Genomic DNA, 12113 nt, shown 5'->3' with positions numbered 1-12113 from the left:
TATACAACTACAGTTCATTTGCCATTTAATACTTTCAATACACCAGATAGTAATTGTCAGTTTTGGTTAGCATAATTATTATAAAATTGTTAGTTGTTCTGGCTTTGTTCAACAGTAAGAACATTTATCTGCTCCTCAACATACAACTTAAAGGATTTTAGAGGTTTTTTTTTTTTTTTATCATTATGTGCAGTAGCTTATTTTCTGTCTTTGGGCTAATATGAGCTAACACACGGCTTTAAAATGTAACTTATTTAAAACCGTCCGGATTTTAAACTAGCTCAACTAGGTGTTTCCTTTTGACAGTTTTTAAGAGCAGCAACTTGTCACAAGTGCATCAGGTTTGGACCTAGGAATGCAGACCGAAACAAGTAGCTCTAAAATAAAACTTAACTTCATTATAAAACAAATAAAAGTCTGAGATGGCAGCAGAACAGATACAAGGTGCAAAGGGAGACGTGTAAAACACACAGTGCTTAACTGGGGAAATGAACGCGGACTGAGGAAATATATGGACTGAGGCTGATTGAGGAGATGGGAAACAGCTGATCTTAATAAGACAGAGTGCAGGTGTGAGTGGGCGTGGCAGAACTGAAGAAACTGGGGGGGGGGGGACTGAGTGGCTGGAAACACAGGGAGGCAAGGAGGAAACCAAACACCAGAAAACTACCGTATAGTTCTTAATTTGTGAAAATGTTCCACCTTCCAGCTGACAGGTGTCTTCAGTTCTGATTCGTGATGCGTTCCAGACATTTCACACCTTAAATTGCTGAGATCAGTTGTGTTCCTGACTCAAACCCCAGGATTGTTTCGATTTATCTCACACAACTCAAAGTTGACAATTACTCTCGGCATGGATGGATGGATGTGTCAGTGAGACACATGCTGGACAGCTGTTCAGCTAATCTCAAGGTGTGAATTATTCCACTAAAGCCTGGAACTTATCAAAAGGAGTAAAAACAGAAAAAGCCTTTGGAGAGAGAGCTGAAATGTCTTCCAAACCCCTCAACATGTAGTCCAATGGTTTACTATTTAAGCACTTATAAACAAGATAAAGCTAATGTGTAAAAAGTATCAAATAAATTACATATATTTGTTTCTAACATTAGAAAATTTTTAATTGGCCAAATTAAATTGTGTTAAATGCAGTTTAAATATTTCATTTTGACCTTGTGAGTGATTAAACCAAATAGTTACATAGTTTTATGACTAAGGCCGGTGATTGAACTATTTTCATCATCGCAGCCTCTTGTTGTGCTCAGCGACCCAGTAAATATAAGTACAAACAAACAGAACAAAAACGACAACGATGAGTTACATAACAGATGATTACTCTCTGTTTACAGGTTGAGTCAGTTGTACTTCACTTAATTTATCTCTGTTGGATGAGAGGGATGCTCACATTTTGTATTTTTAGAGTTTTAACTTTGATATGATGTGACTTCTTAATGTTTTAGAAGGGAATGTTGTTGGATGTCCAATATGGCAGATAAAGATCATTTTATGTTCAAAGTAATTTGGTAACTACAGAGTTTTGCATAAGAAATCGATTTGTTGCATCAGTTTCTCTCCTTGTTCTTTCTGCCACATTAAGTCTTGTTTATTGCAACCAGTTGAGCTTGTAAAAGCTTTTACCAAGATTTCATTTGATTAATCTGGCTGGTTTAGTTTTCCTTCTAAAGACCATAGATCAGATGACTGATTCTCTTTATTGTTGTATTTAAAACCATCAGAGCCAAAGAAATTATCCTCAAATAATTAAGATGTAAATGTTTTTGTGTATTTTGCCATGAAACCCTGGGTCTAGATGGAAACAACGTAATTTTTAGTTAAAAGTGTTTTGCTTCCCACTCAAAAAACGTTTTAAAATGTTTAAATAAAAGTAAAAATTTGCATCGTGTAAGGTTCTGCCTCAAGTGGAGGACTTTGGGGTTTTGTTCACGAGTGAGGGAAGAACGGAGCGTGAGGTTGACAGTTGAATCAGTGCAGTGTCTGTAGTATTGCAGACTCTGTGCTGGTCCATTGTGGTGAAGAGGGAGCTAAGCTGTAAGGCAAAGCTTTCCGTTAGCGGTAAGTCTGTTTCTACCCTCACCTATGGCCACAAACTCTGGTTTGTGACTGAAAGAATGAGATTGTGGATTAGGGCATTAACAGAGTACTTGAGTAATCTACACATCGATTGCTAGGACATCTATCGAGGTTAAAAATGTTATGTCAAGTATCCGTACTGACGTTATATTATGTGACCACCGTATGACCGTAGGGGGCGGTGTTGCACTGTTGCAGGTCACAGAGTATGGTGTAACACCAGGTCCAATCCACCGAACCAGTTTCGATTAAGTTTCGTTTTTGACGTGCTGCATTTTCTTTACATTTGCAGTTTAATAATAATAACTAATAGTTTAGTTTATCCTGTGACTTATTTGCAGTATGATAAATGGTAGGAGCATAATATACTCTCCCAATGTTTTGTTGGTCTTTTTTTTGTAAATAATTACCTTTTTTTGCGGTTTTATTTATTTATTTATTTTTGTATCTTGAGATCTATGATGTCATCAAATACTCGAGTTCTACTCGGGTTTTATTATGTTAATGTCGAGTTTAAAAATTATATACTCGTTCAACCCCTAGCGCCAAGTCACAACAGAAGTTGTCTCAGGGAACTGAACAGAAACATTCATATATAAAAATAATAATTTAACATTATTTATCTGAGAAGCAGACTGCTTTGAGTTTAACTCCATTGCAGAACTCTCATCTTGAGCAAGCACGAAGGCGACAGTGGAAAGGAAAAACTCCCTCATGAGGAAGAACCCTTTAGCAGAACCAGGCTCAGGACAAGCAGCCATCTGCTTCGATCGGGCTTGGGATGGATGGATGGCTGGATGGATGTGCCATTTGTTCAAGTGGATGCCCATTTTCACTCTAAGGCCCTCTTTATCTTTTTTAAGTGAAACCACAGCATTTCTGCTGCATTTTAGCCGTTCATACTCCATCAACGGTCGTTTTCTCCGACACTGAAGCATTTTTACTCCAGGTCTCAGACTGGAAACCTATGGATGGCAGTTACTAGTTCTTTGTTCTTGGGCGAGTTGATAAACAACAGCAACAAAGGCAGATGGCAGAGTGCTGTTTGTGCTGATCACCCTTTTCACCATCAACCTCATCCTCGGTCAAAACGAACATTCGACTATTCACCATTTTGCCTTAAACTGTTTTCATCTTTGAGTTGAGACTGAAGTGTTTGTGCACATGGACATGTCATTTAGATACAAAGATCACAACACCAGCTAGCTGTCATGGAACTTTCTTCAATGAGCACATCATTACTGTCATTTTTGGGCTTTTATGTAACTTTTTAAAAATCAACCTCCAAAAATTGCTAACATTTCCAGGGAGCGTGTTGTTAAGCATCTCTGCAGATAAGACGCTAAACATTTTAAACTAACAAAAATAGTTTGTTGTTTAGTTTTTAAACTCTAATAATCTTTTATTTAATATTGTCATGACGTTACTTCATTGTTCTTTGCTGATGTGTGCTGAACCAGTCCACGTGCGACTCCACCATGTTACTGTTATCACACTTCCGATGCTGTTTCAGTTATTCTTTGACTTTTTTTAGCTTCAATGTTCTTTTTATTGCCTTTCTTCCTCTTCTAGAGCCTCTGTGTTTAAGAAACCTAGCCCAAACACAATGTTTTGATGACATGTTTTTACAGGCCTCATTTCCCAGCTTCCCAGTATTGTAACCATGCATCCTGTTTCCATTAGTCTGTTCCTCTGCTCCTCTGTTTGTATGAATCTCTCCTCAAAGGGGCCTGGATGATGCAGAGCACAATGACCCGTGCAGAAACTTCATCCTGCTCTCACACAGCACCTGCACGTCCACATCTCCTTTTGAATCACATTCAAGCAATAGCTATTTGGTCATATGATCTGATAATCAATACGTTGTACTTTCATTTGTTTTAGTAGTATGGCTCAAATGATAACAACTCAGATCTTCTAATTGTTTTATGTTATATATATATATTTTTTTTTTCTGTCTAAGCTCATGGAAATGCTGACAAATGGCTGCAGCTTGGCCTCCTTCTCACTGTTTCTCATTTTTCTCCCTCTCCAGCAGAGATTTTGGCCAAGACTCATTTGTCCTACTTCCTAAGCTCCAGCTATTTATGTAATGGTTTATCACAGTTTTGTGCTGTTTACTCAGCTTTTTGGTCCTTCATTTCCCTCTTTAAGTGTTACCCACCATATATTTTAGGCTAACCAGCAATTTCCAGTGTAAGACAATATTTTAAATTAATTTAACATATTTAATGAACCTTGCTTGTACTCTGTTTTAAACATGGTTTTCAGCTGTAAGGTTTAAAATTTCTAGAAAACTATGATTTAAATGAAACCATCACGAATAAATTAATAATAAATGCATATTACCTGACATGTAGCATACCAAAGTTTTCGCATGATCTGTTAGCACTCAAAACATGTGTTGAGGATGACTCTCAGCTACTACCACATAAAACTTTAGCTCAATATCTGTCATTGAGTTAGAGTAAATTTTGTGTTTCCTATAGCTGATTAGCCATGACAGTCATATTTAATCAGTTTGACACTAAAAGATAATCGGTCGTAAATGTACATCCTACTTTCTGAGGGTTTTGTTAAAAAATTGTCCTCTGTATTGTGAGATATTTTGCTAACAGACAGACATATAAACATGCCCATTTACTCACACTAACAATTATATTATAGCCTGTCTTTCATTTCAGCTGGTGATAATTACACATAGATATAATAGCTGAAACCAACTAAAAACAAAAAAAATGAAATAGCTGAGCTATAAAAAACTTGAGTTCAGTTAAATAGTTCCCTTGAAATCTTTCAGTCACAATGTAATCTTTTGTCTGCTGAATAAATGCATTAAAGTTATGAAAAAGTTTTTTATTTGATTATTTTAGGCCACTGGCAATGTGTCTGAACTATATATAAGATATATAAGCAGCAATCTGTCATTTAGTGGTACTTAAATTATTAATAATGCATTCATAGAATGCCTAGACCATGTAAGTACAGAAGATCTGCAGAACATAATGTCTGCGTATGAGCTCTTGAAGGATTTGTGGACAGTTCAAGTCCACCCAGTGTCATAGGACACTTGGACAATACGTGCATTCATCTTTCAAACCAAAGTTCAGAAACAGAAAGTGTGTAGCGAATGCTATCCAGAGCCTGAAAGAGCCTCACTGTCTTAATCTTCCTTCTGTTGCTTTCAGTGTTCACACACATCTCACTGTTAATCCACACCACCGAACAAAATCACACTCTCTGAACATCAATTTAAAAAATATATACATAATGTGTTGAACCAGTCTGACAGCTGGGTAGTTAACTACATTTTCCTTTTTCCAATGAGTTATAATTTTGTGGTTCTGTTATTCACACTTTGAGCTCAGGAGGAAAACAAAAGACAGAGGAAGCAAATCTTTGTGTGTGTGTGTGTTTGCATGCAAGTGGTTGTTTGTGAGCTTTGTCTCTTTATAGAAAGTGATTTTTTTTTTTTCTGGTGGGAAATGTTCTGTCTTCCTGCGGAGCCTCTTTTCACCAAGTAGGCCCTCAGCTGATGAATATTCACACACACTGACAAAAGAAAGCTCAGATGAACAAAAGTTGAAGCCAATTAGCTTCCAAAACCAGGGAGAGAGTGGGAGATGGATCCAGCCACTCAGGATCTCTGTGTTCATGTGGCTCAAAAGCAGAAGAATCTGACCAAAGTCAGGCGGAGCGAATCACTTCCAGTCCTGGTGGACACAGAGCTAATGATCATGGCTCTACATCAGAGGCTTTGAATTACATGTGGAACATATCAGTACGGCCTTGTGCTGATAGCTGCCATCACATAGCACACATTTTGCCCCCGGGGGCTAAGCCTTAACATTTTTCCCCAGGTTTGTGTAGATTAACAGCAACAAAAGGAGCTGGGCGGAAACTCACGCCCAGCTAAACAAAAGATGGATTGTTTTACGTTAGCCTTGACCTCTGAGAACTTTCCCCACTGATACATCAGGACCTCTCACCTACTTTACTGAGACCTTCCCACTTCTGTCCCAAGAGAAGACACGCCTTGTCCTCAGAATCTTCTTGCAGAACTCAAATGTCAAATTTAGTTCTATCAGTCCTTCTGTACCCTTTTTTTTATTATTTTGAAGGTATTTCACAAGATATTTTTAAATTGAAAAATGCTAACTCTTTGCAATCATTTTAAGTTGCTTTAATAATATTTCAGCTGATTTTTTTTTCCTGATCTGATTCATCAGTATGAAAAAAAAATCATGCTTACTTTTGTTGACTGAATCTGCTTTGAGTTATTTAAAAGTTACAACCTTTAGCTGCTTTAAAGGCACAATACATATTTTGTTTTCATTTTTCAAACGTAATAAAAATAGCATTTCTTGAAGGAATGCATGTCACTCACTGCCTTTCTTTCCAGGATTTTAAACTAAATTCATTTTATGAGAAGGTGCAGAGTTAATACTTTTCTGGTCAAGCCTTTGAAATGGCATTGTGTGTGATCTGTTAGCACCTGAGCTGTTTTGAGGATGATTCTCAGCTTCTAGCACACCAAATTTTAGCACCATATCTGTAAAACTGACAGAGTTTCATATCTTGGTTATGAAATAATTTTCTAATTGTGTGGCCAAACAAACAGACACAAACACAGGCAACACGTTGTTACCTTCAGTGGCAGACAGTAAAGCTTTATATCAATTCTGGCAATAAAGTGATAATTGTAAACAAAAAATAAAGTTGAACAAGTTTTGGCTATTTTTCACCAACAACCATTTATGAAACGTATCTAACGTAACCAGTTTGTCTTTGGCAAATTGCCTTATTCTTATATTAGAGAGTATTCATCAGCTTTGGTCAGTTAATCCCAGGAGAATTAATTTCAACCTGAAAATAATATCATAATCTTTCTATTAGACCTGATAAAATTAGAATTGTGCCGCTCGAGGTGACTGCATGTTGGAGTAGCTCTGTTACATTCATTTTGAGTTATTGCTTTTGAAAACTTTAACTCCTCTATTTTCTAGATATAAATTGCTTTTATCAGATGATTACTTCCTCTGGTATTGGATGCTGTGCAGCTGGAAGGATTTTTACTGAAATCTTGTTACTTTTGGGCATTTGTTATCATGCGTAAAAATAGCAACAAGTCATTTTTTTAGCAACCAGGAGCAGCTGATTAACATCTCAAAAGCTCAAATACCTCAATTACAGCCCCAAATCCCAAATGAGTTGAAAAGGAGGCACCGTGGACCATTTCCTGTCAACCTGGCGGCGGTGCTCGAATACCTGACCGCCGAAATCCAGGAGCTTGGGGAAAACTTGGCTCTTGACAATGGGAGGACTAGGATCATCCTCTGACACCTTCAGCTGTCTGTCCGTGGCGACGAGGAGCTCGGCATACTGCTGGGAGGAGTGACCATTGCTCAGTTAGGAATTCTGTCCAGCATTAAGGCAGTCCTGCTGCCCAGGAGGATCGAGAGGCCGGATCTGACAGCAAGCTGGATCCGGGTGGACGGATCGATATCTGTGGCCAGATTTCTCGGATTCGCTGCAGGAGATCCTTCCTTCCCACAGCTATCAGCATCTATAACTCTTGAGTGGAACCAGGATGATGAGCTACAACAGTGCTTAATTTCCCTTTGGGATTAATAAAGTGTTTTTGAATTGAATTGAATAATTAAGCATGATGGATCCAAAACACGTCAGCACGGTGGCACAACTGGTAGAGCTGCTGCCTCTCAGCGAGCAGGTCCTTGGTTCAAACCCCGGTCCAGGGGCCTTTCTGGGTGGAGTTTGCATGTTCTCTCCGTGCATGCGTGGGTTTTCTCCAGGTGCTCCGGTTTCCTCCCACAGACCAAAAAACATGCATGTTAGGCTGATCGGTAACTCTAAAATGTCCCTAGGTGTGAGTGAGAGAGTGAATAGTTGTTTGTCTCTATGATGTTTGCCCTGTGATGGACTTGCGACCCGTCCAGTGTGTACCCCGCCCCTCGCACAGTGATTGCTGGACATGGGCACCAGCGACCCCCGTGACCCAAAATGGAATAAGCGGGTAAAGATAATGGATGGATGGATGAATGGATGGATCCAAAACACTCGGAGTGATCCAGAAATACATCCAGTTTTCATATATGTGTCACAAAGTCATTGATATTTAAAAATGGTGAAAAGGAGAGAATATTGCAGCCTCATTGGAATTAGATAGCAACAACAGCAAACAGATCAAAACAGTTAAATGTTCCTGACTTCTCACTACGTTCATAAGGTAGATAGACCTCAGCTGTGCTCAGCAGAAAAGGTGAAACATGTACATCCAAATCATCTCCAAAACAGAAGTGTCACAATAATCCATAAGAACCGTGAAATCATGACATGACCTTCTTTTTTAGTTGTTGAAACATTTAGTCTTCAAATCCAAAAGACTGTATCAGTCTGAGGAGCCACAACAAACCCAGTCTTAAACAGCACCTTCTCATATATGGAGCTAGTTTCTGGAGTCCGCCCTCTCCTCCACCGACTCGTTTGAGGCAGTCATGGCCAATATTGAAATATATTATAAATTACTATAATAATATAGTTGTTTAATTTCAACAATATGTGCAGTTAGCTCCTGTATCCAAGCATTTGCAAGTAAATTGAAACATAAAATAAGCAGCATGGATTTTAAACTTGTGGTCTGTTGAACATAATTCAATGAATCGACTGCTTCCTCTTTTTTTGAAGCATTTATGGGTAGACCAGTGCTGAAAGGGTGAGACGAGACTCTGAGTATGAACCGCTTCACTTTACGCTTAACGTCTGCTTTAGATTACTCAGAACCAGGTTAATCATTTAACTGAAGGCCTATAATTTACAAACACATGTGATGCAATCAAAAAGTACTCGAGCAACACATAATTCTATTTACTGTATGTTTATCCCCTCTTAGGGTGGTGCCATCTCAATCCTGGCAGCCTGCGAGAGACCCAGTGATTTTGGGGGAGTGGTTCTGATAGCTCCAATGGTCCAGATGAACCCAGACTCAGCAACGCCATTCAAGGTACCACATGATTTTCTCCCTATTTACTATCTAAACTAGAGGCTCCTGAACTTTGCAGCTTCTGACTCCAACTTTGGGAACCACTGCTCTAAGTTGCCATCTTTTTTTCCTCATTTTCTCACAACCCAGGAGTCACTTCTCCTGCATCACTCAGGCTTATTATTGAGGAAAACAATAATTTTTTTGTTCCATTTTTTTTTGTCCAGCTGCCACTAACAGAATCAACACTTTCAATGTGGTATTGTTTCGAGATCAAATATCCTCAACGCGGTTGTTTAAAAACCTCTGTGGAAACAGATGAGATTTGATTTTCTCCTTAACAAGAACAAATCTGTCTCTCTCTTTAATATGGCTCCGATTCAAAACATGAAGCACTTGCATATTAGAAATGAGAATCTGAGCAATCAAATACAACAAAATTACTCAGCGTTTCTGATGAATGTGTCAAACAGAAATTTTCATCGTGGTTTTGTTGATTATTGTTTGCAGATTTTTGTGGCGAAGGTCTTGAACCACGTGCTGCCCAGCCTGACCCTGGGCTCCATCGAATCCAAATGGATCTCGCGGGACAAGAAGCAGGTGAGAGACAGATGTTGGTCTGCGTGTGACTGGGACTGTGCGCTGCATTGTGTGTAATTGAAATATCCCATTCGGATGTAGTAGAAAAAAGAAAATAAAAACCTCGGAAAGTATTAAGAGGAAATTGTATATCTCTATGTGTGTACAAATAAAGTGCAGCATAATAGGTCAATCTCAGGATGAAGACCACCCCATTTTTATTTTAATTATATTATGTCTAACTATAAACAAGGTTTATTTACATTGTCTCACACCCAAACTGCTTGTATAATGCTACAGATTAACCAGCGGAAAGCTGACAACACACGTGCAGGCACGTTCATGCACCTGCAACAGCACACATTCGTGTTTGAACCAAACCTGTGGGGTCATGTGTGTACATACGCAATCCCACATCCTGCTACTGCTGCTTCCCACAGTCAGTTCGGGGAAGTCGTGTTTTTCCATGTACTGTACAACAATAGATAAATACAACAGATAACACTAACCTGAAACAAACGAGACAAATCTTCTGCTGCAGCTTGTTTTATGTAAACGCTCTCTGTTGTGACTTTTAGTTGAGTTTTTTTGGTTTTTATTGCGAGGCGGAATTAAAGTGAGCCTTTTTTCTCTGTACTTCAAGTTAGAAATTAGAGAAACCATTAAAGAAATAAACAAAAGTTTGTGGAGCTGTTTTTTTTTTTTTTTTTTACTCATATCAGTCATCTCACAAAGTTTCTGACTCATTCATAAATCAGGTTTAGCAGCCTGCCACTAAAGGCCACAGACATGAGCAGATAATAGAGATAAAACCAAAACACCTTGACCTACTAGTCGTCAGCAAAAACACCTGATTGCTTCAAGCCCATGGGTCATTTTATAAGTAAAAAAATAAAAATAAAAAATAAATTTCCTCATGCAAACTTAAACCTTAAAACTTTATGTGATCAAAGGAAAAATGAAAGAAGTGTTTCTGTTGTTCTTTGGGGCAGTTTTGGGTCTGCTTACATGAAAGAATCACTGTAAATTAACATAACGGTGCTCAATAAGGCTTGTGTGGTGGTTAACCTCGCAGCAATAAGGTTACAGATTTAACTCCAAACTGGGGGGCTTTCTGCATGGAGTTTGCAGGTTCCTCCTGTGCATGTGTGGATTTTTTCTGGGAACAATGGTTTCTTCCCACAGTCCAAAAAACATGCATGCTAGGTAAAGTGGCTACTGGTTGATTACAGTACCCCACCTTTCACTCAGTGACTGGTGGAAATAGATAAACAGGTCCCCACAACCCTGAACAGGAACACATAGAAAATGGATGGATGGATGGATGGATGGATGGATGGATGGATGGATGGATGGATGGATGGATGGATGACAGTTCTATAACCTTTGTTGTCTTTGTGTGGAGTCATTTTATATTTATGTTCAATGTCACAAAAAGGTCTGACAGCTTATAGACTTTTAAAAAGCCTAAAGCATGCATGCGTCAGGAAACCTAAAAGAACTTGTCTTGTAGTAGAAGACCTTGCTGCTGAGGCCTCAGATAGTCTGACCAGCACAATTTGAAGAACGTTTACTGTGTTAAGCATTCACACTACTGGTTTTAATGTTCTTTGAAATCTAACTATACTTCATTCTATTTTAGCCATTCATATATCAAAACATTCAGCTCATGCAGAAGGGTGCTATATCTTTTGTAACTTTTGTATTTTTCAAACTATTTCACACCATTTACAAATATTTTACTAACAGAAGCACAATGAGCTCTCGTCAGTCCTTTGAAAAACATTGTGCCGTGGCAGCTGTAATCAAATAGGCAACAATTCAACTCTCAAACTTTATTACAGTAGCTGTGCCTTTTCTCCAGATGCCATTACAGAATACAGCGTTGTCTCATTGCTTTTGTGTCTTACTTTTATTTTCTTTAAACATATATTTTGCCATAATTTCGTTCCACCACGTGTACTATATGTGGTGCGAACAACAATAAAGAATCTCTGACTCTGCCTTAAAGACCAAAGGTCCTGACACAGCAGCGCCCTCTAGTGACAAAATCTAACAACAGCAACAGAACGAAACGTTCAGTGTGTACTAAAAACTCAACACTTTGAAATCTGCTTTAGCATATTGTTGTATTTTAGTCTTCTTATGCTACATTTAGCTGCCATTCAACTACTTTTAACTATTATCTGGGCTTTTGCTACTTTTTAGCCTTTAGCTACTTTTAGCTGTTGTCTAGCTACAGCATTCAAACCACATTTTCACAGAATCTGCTAATTTTCTATCCCACATTTCTCAGTGAGTGAGCATTTGGGTTTCTGTTCCAGTGAATTGAACACTAATGAATATAGTATTGTCCTAATATTATCTTGTTTGTCTGTTTTATTTATTTATTTATTTATTTATTATTATTATTATTATTATTATTATTATTATTATTATTATTATT

At 38.2% G+C, this 12113-nt stretch overlaps 1 protein-coding gene across 1 annotated transcript in view; it reads left to right on the top strand.

Annotated features, from left to right (window-relative positions):
- Positions 1–12113, top strand: part of mgll (monoglyceride lipase) — a 43823-nt gene that overhangs the window by 27107 nt on the left and 4603 nt on the right. The window contains exons 5-6 of the mRNA XM_037684975.1: positions 8999–9109; positions 9599–9688. Of these exons, the coding sequence (XP_037540903.1) occupies positions 8999–9109; positions 9599–9688 (201 nt within the window). The remainder of the gene's footprint in view (positions 1–8998; positions 9110–9598; positions 9689–12113) is intronic.

The sequence above is a fragment of the Nematolebias whitei genome, chromosome 11 (genome assembly GCF_014905685.2).
Source record: "Nematolebias whitei isolate Nwh7 chromosome 11, NemWhi1, whole genome shotgun sequence".
NCBI classification, from domain to species: domain Eukaryota; kingdom Metazoa; phylum Chordata; class Actinopteri; order Cyprinodontiformes; family Rivulidae; genus Nematolebias; species Nematolebias whitei.
The sequence above is the reverse complement of the archived record's forward strand: the minus strand, read 5'-3'. Positions and strand labels throughout refer to the sequence as shown.